A 20052-nucleotide genomic window follows, 5' to 3' on the forward strand; every position below is an offset into this window, starting at 1 on the left:
TGAATAACTTTTCGATTCAATTATTCAATAAAAAAAGAAATTAAACTTTACATTTTCGAACTGAATTAATTAATTTAATAAACCCAAATTAAACCTTTTATTGTGGAAATATTAAATCAAATTATTTAAATTCTTATAAAATTCTATTAATAATATACGACGTTATTGTAATATTTAAACTGTAAGTCACTTTTCCTGTGAGATAAAACATATAATTTAAAATATAATAATTTAATTCATAAATTAAATAAACATTGAAGTTCAGTCTGAATAGCACTGACATTCGATCCTGTCATAAAAAATTGAAAACATCTACGATAGGATAATACGCATGCGCATGCATGACCGAGACACGCCTTACCATAATGCATTGCGCACCACCCGGAGCTACAGCCGCGTGATTGGTTTAAACATGTCGGTTCTTCCTCGTGATTGGCTGTCGGTCCTTGACGAGGCTGCGCAGTAAACAAAGCGCTAGAAATTCAAATTTCAACAGACGTGTTTTCAGTTGAAACTCGGGAGAAGCTGGATGTGCTTGAAAACATCCTCTCGTCAGAAGAGAGCCTTCCCGGTTTATTTTAGCTGAACATTTCACAACTACTAACAATGGACCCTTTTACAGCGGTAAGTTGTTTTTATTTGGTTTATTGTGTCAGTAGAAGTATTTAGTTGTAGTTCTGCACAACTTGTCAACGCCTCGTGTTTTCTGACAGTTTGTGTTTTATATTAGCAGCGTATTTATAACTTCATAATCTGGTTTAACATATTTTATAGACATTATTGACTGTTTTAAGCAGTAATGCCTCTAGTCTTATATGCTTCTCAAAGACTACAGAGGTTTAGCAGAAGTCCTTAAGTATCGATGGCTTCTGGCTCTATTCACCGTTCATACCTGCTTATATATACTCATTTCCTTCTCTTTTTATTACACTGGTACTGGAGACTGTCCCAGCTATCTAGGGCGAAAAGAGAAACGTTGACAGCCACCATGTCAAAATGAGTCAAAACGAATTATTGCGTCTAATATCAGGTTTTATTCAACGAATTTAGAAGGCGTTCGCTATTTATTTCACTGTGACTCACAATGATCACCAGTAAAAGTGTCACTTAAATATAAAGCACTTATTTACTGTATGTTCCTCCCCCAAAATATTTTCTAACAGCCTTTTTTTTTGTGGCTTCAAAAACAGTTCCTGGATTGTATTTGGACATGAGATTCTTGTGGGAGGTGTTTTTGCAAAAGGGCAGCTACTTGTGACCTCATATTTTCCCTTATTGGGAGAAAGGAACGATTGTTGGAAAATTGTAGTGGCAGGAATGTGCTTGCACAGTTGAACTGTCTGGTTTGAAGTCATGAAGGTGTAAATAAGCTTCATGCCACAAACTTGTGACATTTTATCCAGAATAATTAAATCAAGGGTAGTTTTACTATATTTAAAAACACATTATCTGGTGAACTTCAACACACCACCTGTATTTTACAATACATATATTTAGTTTATTTGTTTAAATCAAGATATTGTTCCACATTCACTCTTTAAAATGTCACAGATGTAAACTTGTAATCAGAATGTTTTTATTGCCATTGTAGTGAAGGTGTAGTAATTTTCCTACGTAGTACAGTTGTGCAAACTTGAAAAAAATCAATTGTTAAACATAAATAAAAATAATGTTTACCTATGGTTACTATGGGTATGTGGTACAGGAATTGTGTAAAATTTTAACTGGTCAATTGCAGATATTTTACAAATCTTTTTCAAAAAATAAATTATCACCCTAACGCTGAACCTTTTGAAAACTGGTATCATTTACAGATTTCCCTTTCTTAAATTTTTTTGAACAAGTAGCACTTTCTTTTACTCCATTAGAAACTTTTAGAGCGGACAAAGGCGCGCAGGGAGAATCTGCAGAAGAAGATGGCCGATGCTTCAAGCAGACAGATGGCCAAGCGACCAAGAGAGCCGCTGATGGACAGTAACGGTTTGCTGACGGAGCCAGTTATTGACAAGGGTATGTTTGTTTCTTAACTAAATTAATGTGACCTGTTTAATGACTCCTTTTTGTCCAGCTCCACAGATGACGGCCAAACCCTCTCCATCCAAGAGGAAGTGTTCTGGGGAAAATATTCAACCTACATGCGGCGAGGAGAACCTGGAGTCAGCTGCTGTGCAAAGCCATACTCCATCACTTCCAGACCCTCCCACTGTCCAGGTGGAGAACAGTCCACTCAAAAAGAGTGTTCAGCCTCAACCAGAGACGATGGCAGCATATCCTGCTCCGCCGCCCGTCGACAATATTGACATGAGAATGAACCGTTCAGCAGAAGTTCACCAGAAGACTATTGAGGTACCGATGGAAGATTACGCTCCACCCGTTCGAGGCATGAAATCTCGTCTACAGCGCTTGGCTGAGCAAAGGAAGGGTTGGGACGGCACTGGTGAGAACATTTAGTTTTTTAAAACTGTAGTAGACACTCGCATACACACACACACACAAATGTTCTTCATACATTTAAATGAATAAATAAAAAACATGTTTTTTCTCGTTGTGTGTCCATTTCCCTCCAGAGGACACAGAAGAGGATACAGACTACCCTCCTCTGTCCCTTATGAAGAGACCTGCTGAAATCCCGCTGGCTTCACCCGCCACTGTTGCTCCAGCGGGCAGAAAAGGCAGACTAGCAAACCTTGCTGCCACCATTGGATCCTGGGAGGATGATTTAAGCCATGCAAACATTCCTAAGGAGAACCCGAAAGAAAAGTCTGCCACCAGCTCTATTCATACCAGGAATGTGGGCCCTCGCTGTGAACCACAGGGTCACCTGGCATCTGGATATAAATCGGCTAATAAGGTGTGTGACTTAAAGTGATAAAATATTTACTGACCCTCATGTCACTAAGTGGTGGGAGAATTTTAAGATAAGTCTGTCTTTTTCGAGTTACAGGCAGAAATGGATATATATCCATATATCTATATGAAGGTTATGAACGACGCCTTCTTCTCTTAGTCCTTCTCAACCAAAAAGGCACTTAAGAACATCCAAATGCCTCCATACTGCTCGTCTGTAAATGTATCTTTTATTGAAGCCTCGAAAAGAGAAATTGTTCCCAAAATTTAAACAAGTCTTCAATTTAAGCTTGTTTGCAGCAGAAGCTTAAACATGTGTGTAGTGTGTAGACTGTAGACACACAGATGTTTTTAAGTGTCTTGTTCGATGGAAAAGATGAAGAAAAGTAATAATAATAATCACAACCCTAAGATGACATGAGCGCGAGTAGAAAATGAGTAAACATTGGGTAAATCGTCAATTAAATAAATTGTATTTTATTTTAAATATATTTTTGAGCAACTGACAGTCACTCCTATTAGGGTTGAGCATTGGTAAAATGAACATGATTTTAACATGCCCCTAATAGATCCCACTTCTATCTCTGCCATTTGTTGTACTATTTAAATGTATTTTATTGTTTGCTCAGGTGGAGGACTCTCCGATGAAGGCGAAGAGGGTGTTCCCTTCAACCTCTAATCAAACCCAAAGCACTACTTCAGGATCATCACTTGCACCTTTACCGAGTCCTCAGAAGCCCATGAATCCCAGGGCGGCTTGTCCTTCCGTTGCACCCATCACCGAGGTTCACACGTCCGTGCGTTCACCTGCTCACAAAACAAATGCGGTTTCTCCGAAAGTCCAAATAAACAGTTCCAAAACCTCCAAACCAGAAATCTCCAAAGGTATGCAAGAAAGTGCTTCTGGAACTCCTGGTGAGTAAAGGTTCTCTTGACTGTGTACAGTCCGATGCAAAGGTTGAAGTCTTCTGACATCCATGTCTGAATAAAGGTGTGAAGTCTTTCGTGGAGCGGTTCGGAGAGTGCTACCAGGAGCGTGTCAAACAGACTTCCTCAGCAACAGGAACAAACCTGACCAAATCTTCAGCTTCCACACCTTCAGCCACACCAAACTCCAAACTGGTTCAGAGTAGATTCAACGCTTTTCAGGGCACTCCAACCAGCACAGCCGATCTGACCCAACAGCAAAAGCTGGTAGGTTGAAGGTCATGGGAAATGTCCGAAATAAGTCAAAGACTGGTCACCATAGAGTTCAACTTTGGTTGTTACAGCAACGGGAGTCTGAACTGGCTCAGATCCGGAACCGCTTCCAGAAGGCAAACAACCAGAATAAATGGGTGGAAAAAGACGAGAAGGACAGACCCAACCAGGTCAAGGACAACAAGGTGGGACCGCTTATGAATGTCATGTTTCTCCTCTTACATGGCAATGGTGAAAACTAAAATATACTTTTTAGGAGGAGGTAACGCCACTGTTGCCTGAATCCAACTCTGTGCAAAGTGGGCCAAAGGATGAGAACAGAGCACCTAGAAACAAGGAGACAATCAGTCAAATAAACAAAACTAAAGGTACGTTTACAAAAAAATCAACAACCATTACTGAAATGTGAAGCGTTTTTTCCAAAAGTATTCCTTGCCTTCTAAAAATGTATTTTTGAGTCATTATGACATCGTAGCAACCTGATCAAAAGTTACCAAGCAGTCGGCTCATAAAATCTTAATTTTTTGTTGTCATGGTTCCTCAGCAGCACAGACGCATTCACAGCAGGCAGATTTTACAAACATCTTGACTCTGTTCTTATGACCAAACACCGATGGTTTATGTTCTAACAAGGGACAGCAAGTTAGTCCAATCAAAGTTGGTCCTGTATACCTCACTGAAGTGTTTCCATGACCATTTTGTGTTAAATAAGTTGTAAAAGTATGTTTTGACAGAATTTAATACAGATGAACAGTTTAGAAAACTATAAAATGCCCTTTTTCTTTTTGGATTAGCTGTAAATGAATATATATTAAAAGTACAGCAGCACAGTTGGTTATATTGGCATGAAAACCTGTGTGTGACAGTAACTACACAACTGCTTCTATCTTTCCACAGCAGTCAGAATCATTAGCTGTGGTCCTGAATTTCTTTCTTTTTTTACTGTAAATTAATGTTGTTAAGGAGATTGATGAATATTTTAACTTTCTTATTGTTTATTATACTTCTGTAAAAATAAAAAGGCATCTAGACAATTTCATCACAATATTATTATTATTTAAAAATGTGCAGTGTTATTAATTTGATCATACCAAGTGTTGTACTAGGATTGACTTGTGTTTCAATGAAAATTGTTCCTAAAACATTCGTTCACTGCAGATGATGCTCAGAAACCTCCACTACCAAAGTCCAGCGCTCTGACTGAGGCTGTTGTTGAAGCTGAACACAAACAAAATAAAGAGGATCAAAACGATAAAGTGGAAGAGGTCGTCAGAGAGATCGAAATGAACGTGGACCAGTCCATCAACTCTGCAGTCATCAATGACATTTTCAGCGATGTCCTGCAGCAGAGCGACGACGACGATGACGACGAGGAAGAGCCTTTAAATATCTCCTCCATGTCTCTCCTGGCACCACTTGCAGAGACCGTGGCGGCTGTCGTGAGAAGTCCAGAGGGCAGGATGATGGTGAGGTCCAACTCTGGCTCACATGTTCATGCTGTAAGATTACCTGATGTGTCTTCATGCTGCTGTGCAGACGTCAACTCCCGCCTGCTCCTTCATGGTGAAGAACAATACTCCAGACTACTCAATGAAAGAAACCACCTCCCGTTTTGCAGAAGAGCTGCTGTCAAATTCCTCGGACAGCTTTGACAACGTGGATGATGAACTTCCTTACAGGTTCCTGTCAACTTGAGTCTATGTCGAGAACTATCAACTGATGTTTTTCTAATATGCACATGATTTGTGTGTTTAGCATTTCCTCGTATAGGTCAATTCGACTGAAGGAGAAGGGGCGTCCTCAGGTGACCCAGGAGAAAGGAGAGTTCTCTCTGAGAGCAGAGGAGATCAAATCCACCAGTTTGTTGTGCATCAAGCAGAAGATAAAGGTGAAGATCCCTCTGATCAGCAGTCTATAGGTCGGTTCTAACATTGTGTCCTTTATCCTGTAGATCCTGACCAATGAAATGAACCTGCAGCAGACCATCATTCACCAAGCCAGCCAAGCTCTCAACTGCTGCACCGATGAAGAACACGGCAAAGGTTCTCAGGTGGAGGCTGAGGCTGAGCGAGTGCTGCTGGTAGCAAGTAAGTGCAGCAGCGGAAATGAAGCGCTTCTGTCAAGTTTTTCTTTTTCTTTTAGATTAAAATCTCACTTATACAGTGAGCAGCTTCCCTCTCGCAATTTCAAAATCTATCGCTCAAACCATTGTTTATTGTCCTCACAGTTTTCCACACGAAAAATATTTTCAGTTAAAGTAAAACTTTAAAAAAAAATTTTTTTTTTTTTTTTTTTTTTCAAGTTACGTTCAAACTACCTTAAAATGTTGTATGAAATAGATTCACGTATGCCATGGATACGATTGTATAAAATTAAGATGCTGTATGCAGTCGGTATGATGCTGCAGATCACATACAGAACAAATGGATGAACGTCCTCTTTAGTTGCTATGAGTGCTACTGACCACAAGATCTGGGTGGAAAAGAACACCATGAAACAAAACCTTTGCAGGAACATTGAAACAATGATTGAGTCGAAAGGAAAACTGAAAAATGCTTAAATAGTGCAGAAAGTAAGAGGAACAGTTGATCTCTCAGCGTCTCCAAAATTAAATATTTTGAAGTTCTAAAGGAGAACATTAATCTGGTTTTAAAGACCTTGAAAACACATTGTTTAAAGTTTATTTGATTTTAACAAGGAAAAGATGTTTTAATGATATTTGCTAAATACCTGTGACTTGTTGAGTCCATTCCTAATCCGTTTAGGGGTAACGGTCAGGCTAGGATACATTTCATTTTCAAAATGTGTTATTCAATTTAAAGTTTTCCCCTCTGTGGGCAGTTTAAATGTATTTTTCAACTTTGAAACCAAAACCCTTAAATGCTGATGATCAGATTATGAAATGAAACTGAATCATTTTACATATTTACTGTATACACGTTCACTATTTGCCTTTTTCTTATTCTGTATTTTTGCTTAATATCTGCATTGTGCTAAACTGGGTGGTTCTCACTTGTGTGTTCAAAGATCTGCAACAACACTCACTAGTCGTCTTTTGGAAAGTCATTTTAACTTTTATCTAACAGGAATAACTCTAACTCGTGCTGCAAAGTTGCTTTTCTGAATTCTTGCATATATTTGACTTCTTTTCTAAACTCATTTCAGCCGAGAGGAGGGAGGCGCTGAAGAAGGAAATAGAGCGTCTTAGAATGGAAGGTCCATCCAAACCGAAAAAGATGATTCCAGTCGGCGAAAACATTTCAGCGTCCATGGGCTCGATCACCCTGCATGAGCTGCGTCTTCCTCTCAAAGCAGACTTTGTGTGCTCGATTGCCAACAGGCCAGGTTTGTACAGCAGCGACGTGCTTTTACTTCTCCACGTGACAGATTCTTCCTTCAGAGATGGCTGTTTGAATAAAAAATGTCAATAGTGTCTGTAGTGTTTGACGAATCTAACCATGACCTTTGTTCCATGCAGAAGCCACCAAATATTCCTTCTTCATCATGATTCGTGCGGGAGCAGAGAACACCGTGGCCACTCCACTGGCCAGCACACATCGAGGTCTTAGTGGTGATACCTTGACCTTCCCAACCAAGTTCACCATGTAGGTCAAACTCTCTTGATATGACCTTGACCTTTTGTTGTTTATGAATTTGGTGCCAATTGGTTTAGATTGACAGATCTTTAGAGTTATTAATAAGATATTACATTTTAAAATGTATTGAAAATTGTCCAACAATGAATATTCATACTTTAGTAAGATTAAATGTATGTTCTTTAAAAAGGATGTAAATTTGGTGCCCTTCAGTAATGTGGTTAAGAGTTCTAAAAAGCATTGGCTAAATATTGAATTTAAATGTTGAAACGCAAATAAGAGAGTAGTAATATTAGTAAGATTGAGAGAATTTATATTTTAATGTGAAAAACCAAGCGACACTTGCATAAGTTAGACTTTGAAGGGTGATGTTTGTTTATTTCAAGTCCTTTTACACCTGCTGACGCACGAAAGTTCCTTTCTGTCAATCCTGTGCCAACCTCACACAAGTTTCATGTCTAAATACAAAACATTTCCAAACGAGTTTAGTAGCTTTTTTTGTCACCAGTTCAGCTCGTTCATCTTCATGTTTGCCACTGCTGTGACTTTCTGAAGGCTGGCTAGTCATGTGACCACAACCGTGTTAACAAACAACTTGTGTGTGTGATGAGCATCTGAGTCGAGAAAAATCCAACTTATTCATTTGATTGTGTACTTGCTGTGCATCATCAATAATAGTCTCTAAAAATCTTTGCGTGTACAAAAAACCAGTGCAATGATTGTGGGATCTCTTTTTGATTTCAGATCAGACATCTCCAGTGATTTTGCCGTGAATGTTGAAGTTTACTGCCTGGTGAGTTCCATCGTCAATATATTACATTTATGTCACAACATTGTGGGGGTTTTTTATGCATGCAAACATGCCGACAGGTTTAAATGAGACGAATGAATCATGGATAACCAGAGCATGCATGTGTGCTACTGTTGATACATGTCATAAGCCACCCTCAGGATAAATGTTTGTGTTGCAGGTACAGAAGCGTGAGATCTACACTGACAAGAAGAAGAAAACGAACAAGTCAAAGGTAAATTTGACCTCACCTCTGTTGTCGTGACGATGAGATGAATGCTGTATTTCATCTCTGCATTTGTGTACATCCAATAGTTACTATGATTCCTGGTGAATGCACTGGTGTGTGTTGTATGTTTGGCAATTTCACTGTCACTGGATTCTGTGTCCACTAAACTGATCCAAGTGTATGACGGCTGCAGCTGTGAGTAGAGAATGACTATCATGTGTTTACAGGCCATCACCCCAAAAAGATTCCTCGCCATCACGGTAAGAACATGTTTCTGTTTTAATTCTACATTTGTTGTTGTTTTAAATTAAGACGCGTGAAAAGTTTGGCTGTCAACGACATATTTTGAAATGTCCCCAATTCACCAATTAATGTGTAGATGAGTTCATGTATTGTTTTAACGGAGAAATAAGTCTTGAGTTAGATTATAGTTGAAGGTTAATCATTAAATAGGATAATTATTGTTGTCAAGTCATTGTGTAAAAACTCATAAAATACACACATTCTGTTCTGTTGCAAATAAAAAAACAACAAAGATTCTTTTTTCTTTTTTTTAAAAAATAAAGTCACAGAGAAAACCTCACAAAAGCTCTGGCCAGTCAAGACAAAGGGAAGGAAGACAATGCTAAATATTGATATAAAATTAGGTGTAACTTGTCGAGGAAAAAGACAAAAATGTCAGACCCTGCTTATTGTAAAAATAAAATATGATATGTCATGTAAGAATCATAAGTTGTTTTAATGGTTAATGAAATGTTCTGCTTGTTTGTGTTTCAGAAAAGTGGCCAAACACCAGGTAATTCACACACGGCATCCACAGCTTATCTTGCGGTTCCATGATCGAAAATCATTTGTGTTTTTAACTGTGATCATGTGTAAAATGTAATCTTATTTTGTTTATTCCAGTTGTCGCCAGTCCAGGAGGCCCTAATGCTGTCCGCACCAGCAACTTTGCCCTGGTCGGCTCTCACAAGATAACGCTGTCCTCCATCGGCGTCAGCAAGTTTGCTCTTGAGAAGGTATTTCTCTCTTGATGTGTTTCTCTTTACTCTCAAATCAGCAGTTTAACACTCGCCATGAGGAAGCATGTCAAACCCAAGGAGTAAAGCAAAGTTTATTCTTGCATTTTTTTTCTTTATCTATCATGTTGTTCTTTGTCCAGGTGCCCTTCACGTGTCCTCTGGACGGCAGCTACTACCTGAAGATGCAGTGTAAAGTGGGCTCCAAGATCGAGGAAAGAGGCTTTCTGGTACGTTTGCTTCCACACACACATCAGCTTCCTCGTTGAGTTCCTCGGACTCGTAACCTTTTCTTCTTGTAGACCATGTTTGAAGACGTCAGTGGGTTTGGTGCCTGGCACAGACGGTGGTGTGTATTGTCTGGATACTGCATTTCCTATTGGACCTACCCGGATGATGAGAAGAGAAAGGTGATACCGTCTATAAAATATATATTTTCAAATACTGTGTGTTACATAGAAAGTGTGGTAGATTGCTGCGATTTGAGCTCCTTTTGATAAATTTAAGGCGGCGACAACAGTGGGCAGAAAACCCAGATGAAAATTCCAATGACATTTGTACTATATTTAATACATATTATTTCCACAATTTCAGCAATTGTAAAGCCTGTAATCTACCTGAACTCTTAGCTAAGCTAATAACCAATATTATGAATTGGGTTCATAGTGATGAACTCTTATTTATCACTTTAAAATTGAAATTGATATTGTTGAATAAGGAAGTGTGTGTGAGCTGCTGCACTGACTGTGAATGTTTGGCTTGTTTCTCCCTCTTAGAATCCCATGGGTCGTATCAACCTGGCCAACTGCACCAGTAGGACGGTGGAACCAGCCAAGAGAGAATTCTGTGCCCGGCCGCACACTTTCGAGCTTATAACCGTGAGACCAAAGCAGGAGGACGACAAGGAAACTCTCGTCAGTCAGTGTGAAAACCGCATGTGTGTCACAAAGTAAGTATAAGAAACCATTGAGAAAAAAAAACTGTTCCACATTCTTTAGAAACTTTAAGTTTGAGTCAACGCCTAAAGCAGCCGTAATTAACATGAATTGTATATATCTGCTGGAGGGTCGCATGACCACCACACAGCAGTGGGTCTGAAGAAGTGTTTTTATTTGAAGTACTGAGACATTTTGAAGTCACAAAGACGATGCAAAAGAAGCTGACACAACAAAATCCCTGTTTTGTACACTAATGTACATGTAGGTGCAGTTACACTGTACTAACAGTAGGGGAGCCAGAAACGATGTTTTTAATCATGCATGCAGCTGCTGAGTTTAACCTCTTGATGCAGCAGTTACACGGTTCACTTTTAACAAATGATTTTAATTATTGAAAAGGTGTCTTGAACTTGCTGTCAAACTTTATAATTGTCCTTATGAACTCTTTGTATTTGAACTCTTCACTGCCGCTCCAGCTCTCCGTTGATTAGAATGTTCTTCTTCTTCTGCGCCTTCAATTATTTCTCTTCACTGTGAAGATAAACGCATGAAAGCAAATGTAACTGGCGTTTCATTGTGTGCTGACCGTGCAGCAATCTTCTGTCCTGCAGGAACTGGCTCAGTGCAGACACAAAGGACGAGAGGAACTCGTGGATGAAGAAGCTGAACCAGATACTGGTGGATCTGAGGATGTGGCAGCCGGACTCCTGCCAGCAGCCGCTGTAGCTCCTGCCAAACCTCGCCAATGGTGACCAAAGTGCAATACAGCAGTCCTTTCAGGATCCAGTCAGACAAGAATTTACTGAATACTAAGCATTTTATCACAACAGTTTTGTCTGGGCTTGGGACAAAAGTGTATTATTACATTATTATATATATATATATATTTTGGTGTAACGTGCATGGCTTTAAGGCAAATGTCAGTTTTGAAAGAAATGGCAACATGATGGGTTTTGAATATCTTTTATCTTAAATCTAAGTTTTCTAATTTATGTGTGCGGCATCAAGATGTTTATGAGTTTATCCATGGCCTCACACCTGCACATGTTTTTATACTTTATCGCTTTGAAACACTCGTTTACCGTTGCCGTGGTGTAGAAACTCATCGTGGGTGTTTGGTCAAATCCTTTCTTTTTTACATGTTTATAATTGATGCCAATGTTTTAGAAAATATTATCCCAGCAAGAGCGAGAACATGCAAGAAGATCTGAGATAGAGATTTAGAGAAAATCTCAAATGTAATGGTTGTTTTTCGGAGTTCTTTGAAAGTATTTTTGGCTTCTGTTAAGTTACCAAACACGTTTTAATATTCACTATAAATGTTTTAAAACGAGACGATCTGCTTGTGGTTTTTGAGCTGAAACACAATAAAAGCCTGATGCTTGACACAAAATGTTTAGATATACTGTATTTTCATAAACTGATCTACTCAAATAGTTATTAATCTACTGTAAGTAGATTACGTTTCAAAGGATGATCAACTGTAAATAATCACTAGCTCCACCATTAATTTGTTTTTTAGTATTTTAGTATAACTTTTTCAAAAGCTAGCTGCAACTTTTGTGTACCATGAGTTAATTTCACTTTAAATTATTTAGTTTAGTGATCGAAAGTAGTGGATTGGAAATATGACCTTGATGGGAAGGGGGACTGAAGTAAAAGGAAAAAACATCCACCGTAACTGAATATATGAAATGTTAAAATTGTGCCATTTTAAATACAGTAAATACTCAACCTGGAAAAATACATTTCTTAAACTAGGAGCTAAAGTTGTATTTACATTTTAAATTCAACTACTTGTTAGATATATAAATATATTAATTTTACATGTGTGCTTCGTAGTGTCAAGAGATTGCAGGTACTAGATTCTCACACTAGGGGGGGCCAGAAACAACTTTATTCAACCTCATCTACTGCACAACATCACAGAGAGACATGTTGGTGAGTCATTTGTCCGTCAGCCGTGGAAGGAGGACGGTCCCTGGTCAGAGGTGGACGGACATGACAGCACTTCTGCAGGACAACCTCCCGCTGCCGACACCACCATCTCCTCCGCCCGCAGGACCAGCTCCTGCAGGAAGTTGGCCGTCTCCATCACCAGGTCGCTCTCGTCACCTGAGACTGTGAGAGCAAGAATATAAAAAAAGAAAGATGTAAATATATTTGAATGTTCTCTTGCTTTAAAAAAAGGAAGAACAATTATATTCATTGATTCTTATCTGAATGACAAAATGGTCAAGTATTCCATTTAAAACCATTCCCTGCATCACCTTTGAGCTCCTTCAGACGGGGAGCGACGCTCTCCTGTGGAGCGTCCTGCTCCTGCATGGCCTCGCACATCTTCTTGTGGGTAAACCAGTGAAGTTTTTGGCACATCAAATTGCAATATGTCACCTTTGAAGAATGGAAACACAGAAGTTTATCTCTGCTGCTCCTTGTATGACGGCACAGTGTGGACCAAAAACACTCACAGCTTTACACAGCGAGCACCTCTTGTCGGCTCCTTTCTCTCCGCACGTTGCACAGTAGTCTGCGTCCACGAAAGCCATCTGACCCGTCAGTGCCTGGTTCAGCACTGAGAATGCTGTCGGGGTGTTGCCCTGCGAACATTATTATTATTATAAATCAGTGGCGGGCCGTCAGGGCCAGCAAGGCCTTCTCTGCTGGCCTACACATAATCAGAAGATACAATTTTTTTTTAAATAAAAAAAAAAGGATTATTTTTTTATTGCTTATCTTTCATACATATGTATTAAATGATTCCTCATAGTCTTTTCTCTTCATTTCATTTATTTCCTCTTGCTTGCGCAAGTTGCGCACTGCTTCCAGGATTGTACCTTCATGTGAGAGCTTTCATCCAATCATATTTGAGCTGTCACGTGTTGCAAGAAGAAATCTACCCGAGGCCAGCAGTCGTTTCAGAGCTGGCCCTTGTCCATTCAAATCAACGGCAGCCGAAGGATTGTGTTAACCAATCAGATTCGAGTTAACGACACAATGTCAGCGCGACGTTGTTAAGAAAGTTATACTAACTCCGAGACGAGTCTTTCACAAGTTTAAAAGGATTGATTTATTTCCTCCATGAACTATGTGAGTAAATGCATTTTTTCTTAATAATGTTGCGCTTTATGATATCAATAGTAGTGCTTGTGTGTATGTGTGTGTGTGTTTGTCGCTGAAGCGCGTAGAGTGTGTTTATGTTTTGGGGGTTAGGGGGGTACTGGCGATGCAGAGCCTGTGTGTCGTGGCCATGGAAACCACACAGACTAGTGTTCATTGTGTTCAATGTTCATTTGATGATAAACGTCTTATTGACCTATAACAGTACACGCTCAGATCCCTGTCGTGTATAAAGAACCTTAAAGTAGTTATTGAGGTGGATTCATTCAAACGTGCGTCATTGAAGGCCTATGTGTGAAATGCATGGCCCGCCACTGTTATTAATAGAGGTAAAGAAAAAGTGGAACATGTGGAAGATGACTAGTGTTCCCAGGACTGTGCTTGACTTACGATCTCCACTGGCGCGAGGCTGCTGACCAGCTGCTGAAGAAGAGCAGCTTCACAGTGAGGAAACTGCCCGATGCAGTCTTGAATAAACTTCTCCTGGTACTGTGGGAAGCCGTCGCTGTCTCTGCCCCTCAGTAGACTTGAGAAAACAAAGACACGAAAAACATCCTCAGAACAAATGGACGTACGCCAGGATGAAGGTCGTCTCTTTTGGATCTACCTCCGGATCAGTGAGTCCAGCTCGTCGTTGTGTTTCTGCAGGAAGGACTGGCACTTCTGCAGCACACAGCTGATGTAGTGCATCTTCAAGGCCAGAACTTCATTCATGTCCTGCTGCTTCACACATTGCTCGCTGATCAGATCCAGCACCTGCCGGCACTTCTCCAGCGCAGCCACGTTCAGCAGGACCGGCTCCCGCTTCACCAGCAGGACTATCTGAGAGATGGAAACACACACCGTTACACCTACTCTACACCGAGAGCACACATCACAGTTGGTTTTTCAAGTTGATCCGGTCAATTTACTAGTTCATCACATCTTCTTAAACTGTTTCTTTGGATAGACATATTTTATAAAATTACAAAAGAAAATCAATGTATATAAAAATCCATTAAATGTGAGCAGAATTAATGCTGTTTGATACATGTACTGTATGTGTTATTATGTTCTGGTTTTGTCATTAAAATATTTAATAATATTTATTAAATTATACAATAATCCCTGAAAAAATATATATATAATCTTGCTTTTTACAATATATGCATATAAAATTCTTGCAATCAAATCACTAATTCAAGCTACGTATCATTAAACAATAATAAGTAGCTTGTTGGCTTTAAATTTGATCTTTGTAGTCCATCTGTGGCCTCACTGAGGGTAGAAGAACAAAATATGAATCTGATCAAATGCTTCAACTAATCCGACATCTTCACCTTCACAGGGTTGAGGTTGGTGGTCATAATGATCTTGTGTAGCGGTCCAGCCAGTTTGGGGGGCAGCTTGGCCTCCATCTCCTGCCCTTGAGGTCTGGTGAAGATCTCCAGTCGAGCTGGCGAGAAGAAGTTGTTGATGACTGTGACACAGTCGTGCTGGCCTGGAAGAAGAGAGCAGATGTTTGGAGGGAGGAGCTACAAGTACTTGTTTTATGTTGTTGTCATTGGCTTATGTTCTCGAGAATGAGGACGCGAGCATTCAAAGCACGATTTTGCTACAAAGTTTACTAGAAATAATTGAAACAAAAGCAAACAAAGAGTAACATGGATGCAGCCATCTTGGTCAGTGGCTTTAAGGTGGATTAGAACCTAAAAGTGTGAATCAGTGATGATGATGAAGATGATGACGAGGATGACAAGGATGATGATGATTATGATAATCATGTTGTTGTTGATGATGATGATGATGATGATGATGATGGCGATGATAAGGATGAGAATAAGGATGATGATGGTGATGATGACGATAGCGATGATGAACACGTTTGATGATGATAATAGTGCTGAGGATAAGGGTGATGATGATGATTAAAAATGATGAAGATGATGATAGAGAGTAGGATGAGGGTGATGATGATGAAGATGATTGAAATTGATGATGATGATAGAGATGAAGATAAGGGTGATGATGATGAAGATGATTATTTATGCGATTATTTTTCAATAAATGTCTTTTTTTATGCTTTTTTTTTAATGTAATACAATAAATGATTAACTTTACATTAAAATGTATTTCTCTTTGATTCTCAAAATAAAGGTATTAAGTATTTTTATGACAAAGTCAAATTAAGCATACCTTAAAATAAAGGCAGGAGGTTTATTTAGTTACTCTAAATACACTTTACTAAACAAACAACATATTCACTGCAAATACTAGAAACTACTGTAAAAACGTGCTAAAAGTGTGATGTTTACATTTATATTTATTCAATAAGTCAAAAATAAATTTCAGTGCAAAGAAAAGGGAAAACACTAGTCAGTCATTCTTCTTTTTCACAGCACAGTTTCTCATGTGTTTAAGTGCATTTCCTGTCATAGTATATGTTGTCATTTACACAATTTGAATTGTGTGATTGCATAAGGTAACTGTGATGAACACAAACACGCCGGTGGTGCGCACACACACAGACATGTTGGCAGACACGCGTCTCGATTCAAATGTACGAACCGATGTCAGGATGTAAAGTTGTTGAAAACACTGTAGTTTCTTATGCTGTTCTTTAGCTTCTCTAGACGCCACTGATCAACGGGTTAAAGAGTCTCAGCACCGCTTGCTCACAAGTCATTTTGACGGCTCGAAAATTCAATAAACATGAAATAAAATTGCAACCTCTGCGATATAATAATCGCATTTTTGAATATTGCGATTATAACTGAAATGCGTTTAATCGTTCAGCTCTAATGATGACGATGATGATGATGATGATGATGACAATGACGATGATGATGATGATGATGAAGAGGATGATATAGGTGAGGATAAGGGTGACGATGATTATGACGATGATGAATAAGATGAAGATGACGATGATGATGATGATGTTGATGACGATGATGATGATGATGATGATGATGATGAATAAGATGAAGATGACGATGATGATGATGATGGTGATGATGATGATGATGATGATCACAATGACGATGAATATGAAGATGAAGATGATGATGATGACGATCACAATGACGATGAAGATGAAGATGAAGATGATGATGAAGATGAAGATGAAGATGATGATGGTGATGGTGATGGTGATGGTGATGGTGATGATGATGACGATGACGATGACAATGAAGGTGAAGATGAAGATAAAGATAAAGATAAAGATAACGATGATGATGATGACGATGATGATGTTGGAGATCATGATGATGATGGTGATGATGATGATGATGATGATGATGATGATGATGATGATGATGATGATGATGGTGATGGTGATGATGATGATGGTGATGATGATGATAATGACGATGATCAAGATGACGATGATGATGTTGGAGATGACAATGATGTGGAAGGATTATGATGACGATGATGACGATGATGATGATGATGATGATGATGATGACGATCACAATGACGATGAAGATGAAGATGAAGATGATGATGATGACGATCACAATGACGATGAAGATGAAGATGAAGATGGTGATGGTGATGACGATGATGAAGATGAAGATGAAGATGAAGATAACGATGATGATGATGACGATGATGATGTTGGAGATCATGATGATGATGATGATGGTGATAATGATGATGATGATGATGTGATGATGATGATGGTGATGATGATGTTGGAGATCATGATGATGATGATGATGGTGATGATGATGATGATGGTGATGATGATGATGATGATGATGATGATGATGATGATGATGATGATGATGATGACGATGATCAAGATGACGATGATGTGGAAGGATTATGATGATGATGATGATGATGATGATGATGATGATGATGTTGGAGATGACAGTGATGTGGAAGGATTATGATGATGATGATAATAATGATGTTGATGTTGATGTTGATGTTGATGTTGATGTTGATGATGATGAAGATGATGACGATGAGTCGTCTCACCTACGAACGCTGCCATCTGAGCAGCAGTGCGTCCAACAGAGTTGACCATGTCCTTCTCTGCTCCTGCGTCCAGCATCATGGACGCGATGTCTTTCTTCCCTTGAGTGTGGAAGCAACATGTTGTTGAATCCATTGAGCGGCTCAACACTCACAGGTCAGTACCTGACAGGCCGGCGAACATCAGAGCCGTGTATCCATATTCATGTTGGTTACAGTTGACATCAGCGCCGTGCTGCAGCAGCAGGCGACACATGTCCGCCTTCCCCTTGTAGGCTGCATGCATCAGAGGAGTCATACCGTCCTGGTGGAGACAAGTCAACCATCATCACAACATTTTATAAACTATCTTTCAGGAGATCCGAGTGGAGGAGACAAAGTGGTGCTTGATTTCTCCACCACGGCGGCAGGGAGGGAGGGGTGAGACGGAGTTTGGTAACCCCTGAAGTTAACAGTTCAAAAGAGTCGCACACAGCTGACTCTGACAGTCTGTCTGCAGGTGCCTGCTCCCTGCATCAAGCACCTATTGTCCGTCCATCCCAGGACACTTCACTTGATCCCATCACAATAGAGAGCACATGCTGTTCCGACACAAGTGTGTGTTCTGTGTGGGAGAGCTCCAGTGACACACACACACACACACACACTCCTGATTTCCTGTCAGCTACTCCTGCTGATTGTCGCGGATCACAAACGTGTTCTTTGTATGTCAGAAATGAGTAGACATCTTGAAGAACCAGGTGAAAACTCCAACGTGACACACTTCAGCACAAAACATTATAATGATAACTGTCTACGTTATATATTTACTAAATTAATATTTCCAATCATTTGATGGATTTATTCTCTGATCCAAGAGTATCAATTTGTCCTGATTGTATTGAGCTAACACATTTAAAACCTTAAATCCAATGATAATACAAAAGTAGCATAACAAGTTATTTCAGTGTTTCCACTTTGGCGTTTCAGCTTTGGTTCACTTACTTTTCTTTTCTAAAAAGGTTAAACTATGTAGTTTGTTGCAATCCAAGTAGATTGATATTTTGGTCCAATTAAATCTTGGTGTGGATCAAATCTGTATTGTTGTTATTGAAATATCATTTTTATACAATCAATTTGTCAATATTGTTTTATGTTTTCTATAACACATGCATGTTTTCTTTGTAAAATCCCTTAAATGTTCAATAGTTTGGCAACAAAATTCTGAGATTTAATTATGATTCAACATTTCCTGCGTATTTATATGCGATACCTTAGGAAACATTATTTTGCATCCATAGAATTTGCCTATTAATACATTATTTAAAAAAACTATCTGGAGAGTGTTTTGTCAACCCTTACATTTCTTTGTTGTTTCGTAAAAAAATGAAAATAATAATAATAAAAATGTTTATCCTACTGACGCCTTCATACCTCATCCAGACAGTTTACTCTCACTTCGTTGGAGGTCAGGAGCTGTTTCGCTTCATGAATGTTACCTGCAGACAAAGAACACGTTCAATCAAAATATTTCATATTAAATGCACATTTTATATTTTTAACATATCAACAAAAAAATAACAACATAGGAAATATGTAGGATAACAACAGTGGATTAACAGAAAAACACATTTTAACAAACATAACAAAATAAATAAATCATTTAAAAAAAGTTGTGATATTTTTCAACCATATTTCTGGAAATGTTTCTTTTTTTGTGAAAGTGTATCTGTACAGCTGCTCCCCACTTTACAAGATAACACACATGTAAATAAAATAGACAATACTTAGAGAAAAAATGTATCATCAATTAAAGAGAGAGAAATAAAAAATATCATCATCCCTGCAATGAGCTAAACTTACCAGCAGCAATGGCCTGAAGAATCTTTCTCTCCGAATCGGAAAGATCTCCTTTCTGAGGTGCAGCCATCCTTTTACTATCTTTCTTCCTAAAGTAAGTGAGAGAAAATACAACTTTACAAACTTACTGGACTGAAGAAGCTAACGTCGGAAGAGACCAACTGAGACGGTATGGGGGGAGCAGGAGGTGTGTGCTATTATACCACAACTGCTTGACTGTCATGTACATTTTCATGATATCTCTATCCAAGCTTGGGGATACTACATTGGCTATATATATATATTTTTTCTGGCATATTTCAGTGCCCTTTTCTTAAATTTAAACAAGAACGTTTAATAAAATACCCCTCTGTATTTATTATATGAGCAGCTCCTTGTCTGTCACTTAAATTGGACTACCGTAGAGTTACATACAGACATGTATGACATAACTACATAGGTAGGTAATAAAGGATACTCTTGTAAAAATTAAATTAGGGTAGGTATTAAAGTATGAAAACATTTG

The 20052-nt window shown here is 38.9% G+C and overlaps 2 protein-coding genes across 2 annotated transcripts; one reads left to right on the plus strand and one right to left on the minus strand.

The window, feature by feature from the left end:
• The first annotated feature begins 507 nt into the window (after window positions 1-507).
• Window positions 508-11954, plus strand: anln (anillin, actin binding protein). The gene is made up of 23 exons (XM_087787420.1): window positions 508-624; window positions 1869-2010; window positions 2069-2437; window positions 2568-2851; window positions 3477-3762; window positions 3839-4041; window positions 4119-4232; window positions 4304-4415; window positions 5206-5513; window positions 5584-5726; window positions 5803-5935; window positions 5999-6134; window positions 7213-7392; window positions 7526-7652; window positions 8388-8436; window positions 8615-8668; window positions 8890-8922; window positions 9440-9458; window positions 9569-9681; window positions 9825-9911; window positions 9984-10091; window positions 10458-10630; window positions 11231-11954. The coding sequence occupies exons 1-23, from the start codon at window positions 607-609 to the stop codon at window positions 11343-11345; spliced, it is 3306 nt and encodes a 1101-aa protein (XP_087643546.1). The 5' UTR covers window positions 508-606; the 3' UTR covers window positions 11346-11954.
• Window positions 11955-12519: 565 nt separating this feature from the next.
• LOC148084336 (ankyrin repeat and MYND domain-containing protein 2-like) lies at window positions 12520-19617 on the minus strand. The gene is made up of 10 exons (XM_087785901.1): window positions 19551-19617; window positions 19122-19186; window positions 17874-18012; window positions 17712-17810; window positions 15059-15219; window positions 14347-14561; window positions 14130-14265; window positions 13091-13219; window positions 12890-13013; window positions 12520-12740 (listed from the first exon to the last, which is right to left on the minus strand). Exons 1-10 carry the CDS (start codon window positions 19615-19617, stop codon window positions 12577-12579), a joined length of 1299 nt encoding a protein of 432 aa, XP_087642027.1. The 3' UTR covers window positions 12520-12576.
• Between the last annotated feature and the right edge of the window lie 435 nt (window positions 19618-20052).

The sequence above is a fragment of the Callionymus lyra genome, chromosome 3, assembly GCF_982586985.1.
Source record: "Callionymus lyra chromosome 3, fCalLyr1.hap1.1, whole genome shotgun sequence".
NCBI lineage: Eukaryota > Metazoa > Chordata > Actinopteri > Syngnathiformes > Callionymidae > Callionymus > Callionymus lyra.

Excerpts from the sequence above, each read along its gene's own strand:
- LOC148084336 (XM_087785901.1), bottom strand. The coding sequence starts at position 19,617 with ATGGCTGCACCTCAGAAAGGAGATCTTTCCGATTCGGAGAGAAAGATT. Across the intron at positions 15,220-17,711 it reads TCAGATGGCAGCGTTCGTAG|GCCAGCACGACTGTGTCACA; the intron begins GTGAGACGACTC and ends CTCTTCTTCCAG. Across the intron at positions 13,014-13,090 it reads GGTGCTCGCTGTGTAAAGCT|GTGACATATTGCAATTTGAT; the intron begins GTGAGTGTTTTT and ends CATTCTTCAAAG.
- anln (XM_087787420.1), top strand. Across the intron at positions 3,763-3,838 it reads AAGTGCTTCTGGAACTCCTG|GTGTGAAGTCTTTCGTGGAG; the intron begins GTGAGTAAAGGT and ends GTCTGAATAAAG. Across the intron at positions 9,912-9,983 it reads TCGAGGAAAGAGGCTTTCTG|ACCATGTTTGAAGACGTCAG; the intron begins GTACGTTTGCTT and ends TTCTTCTTGTAG.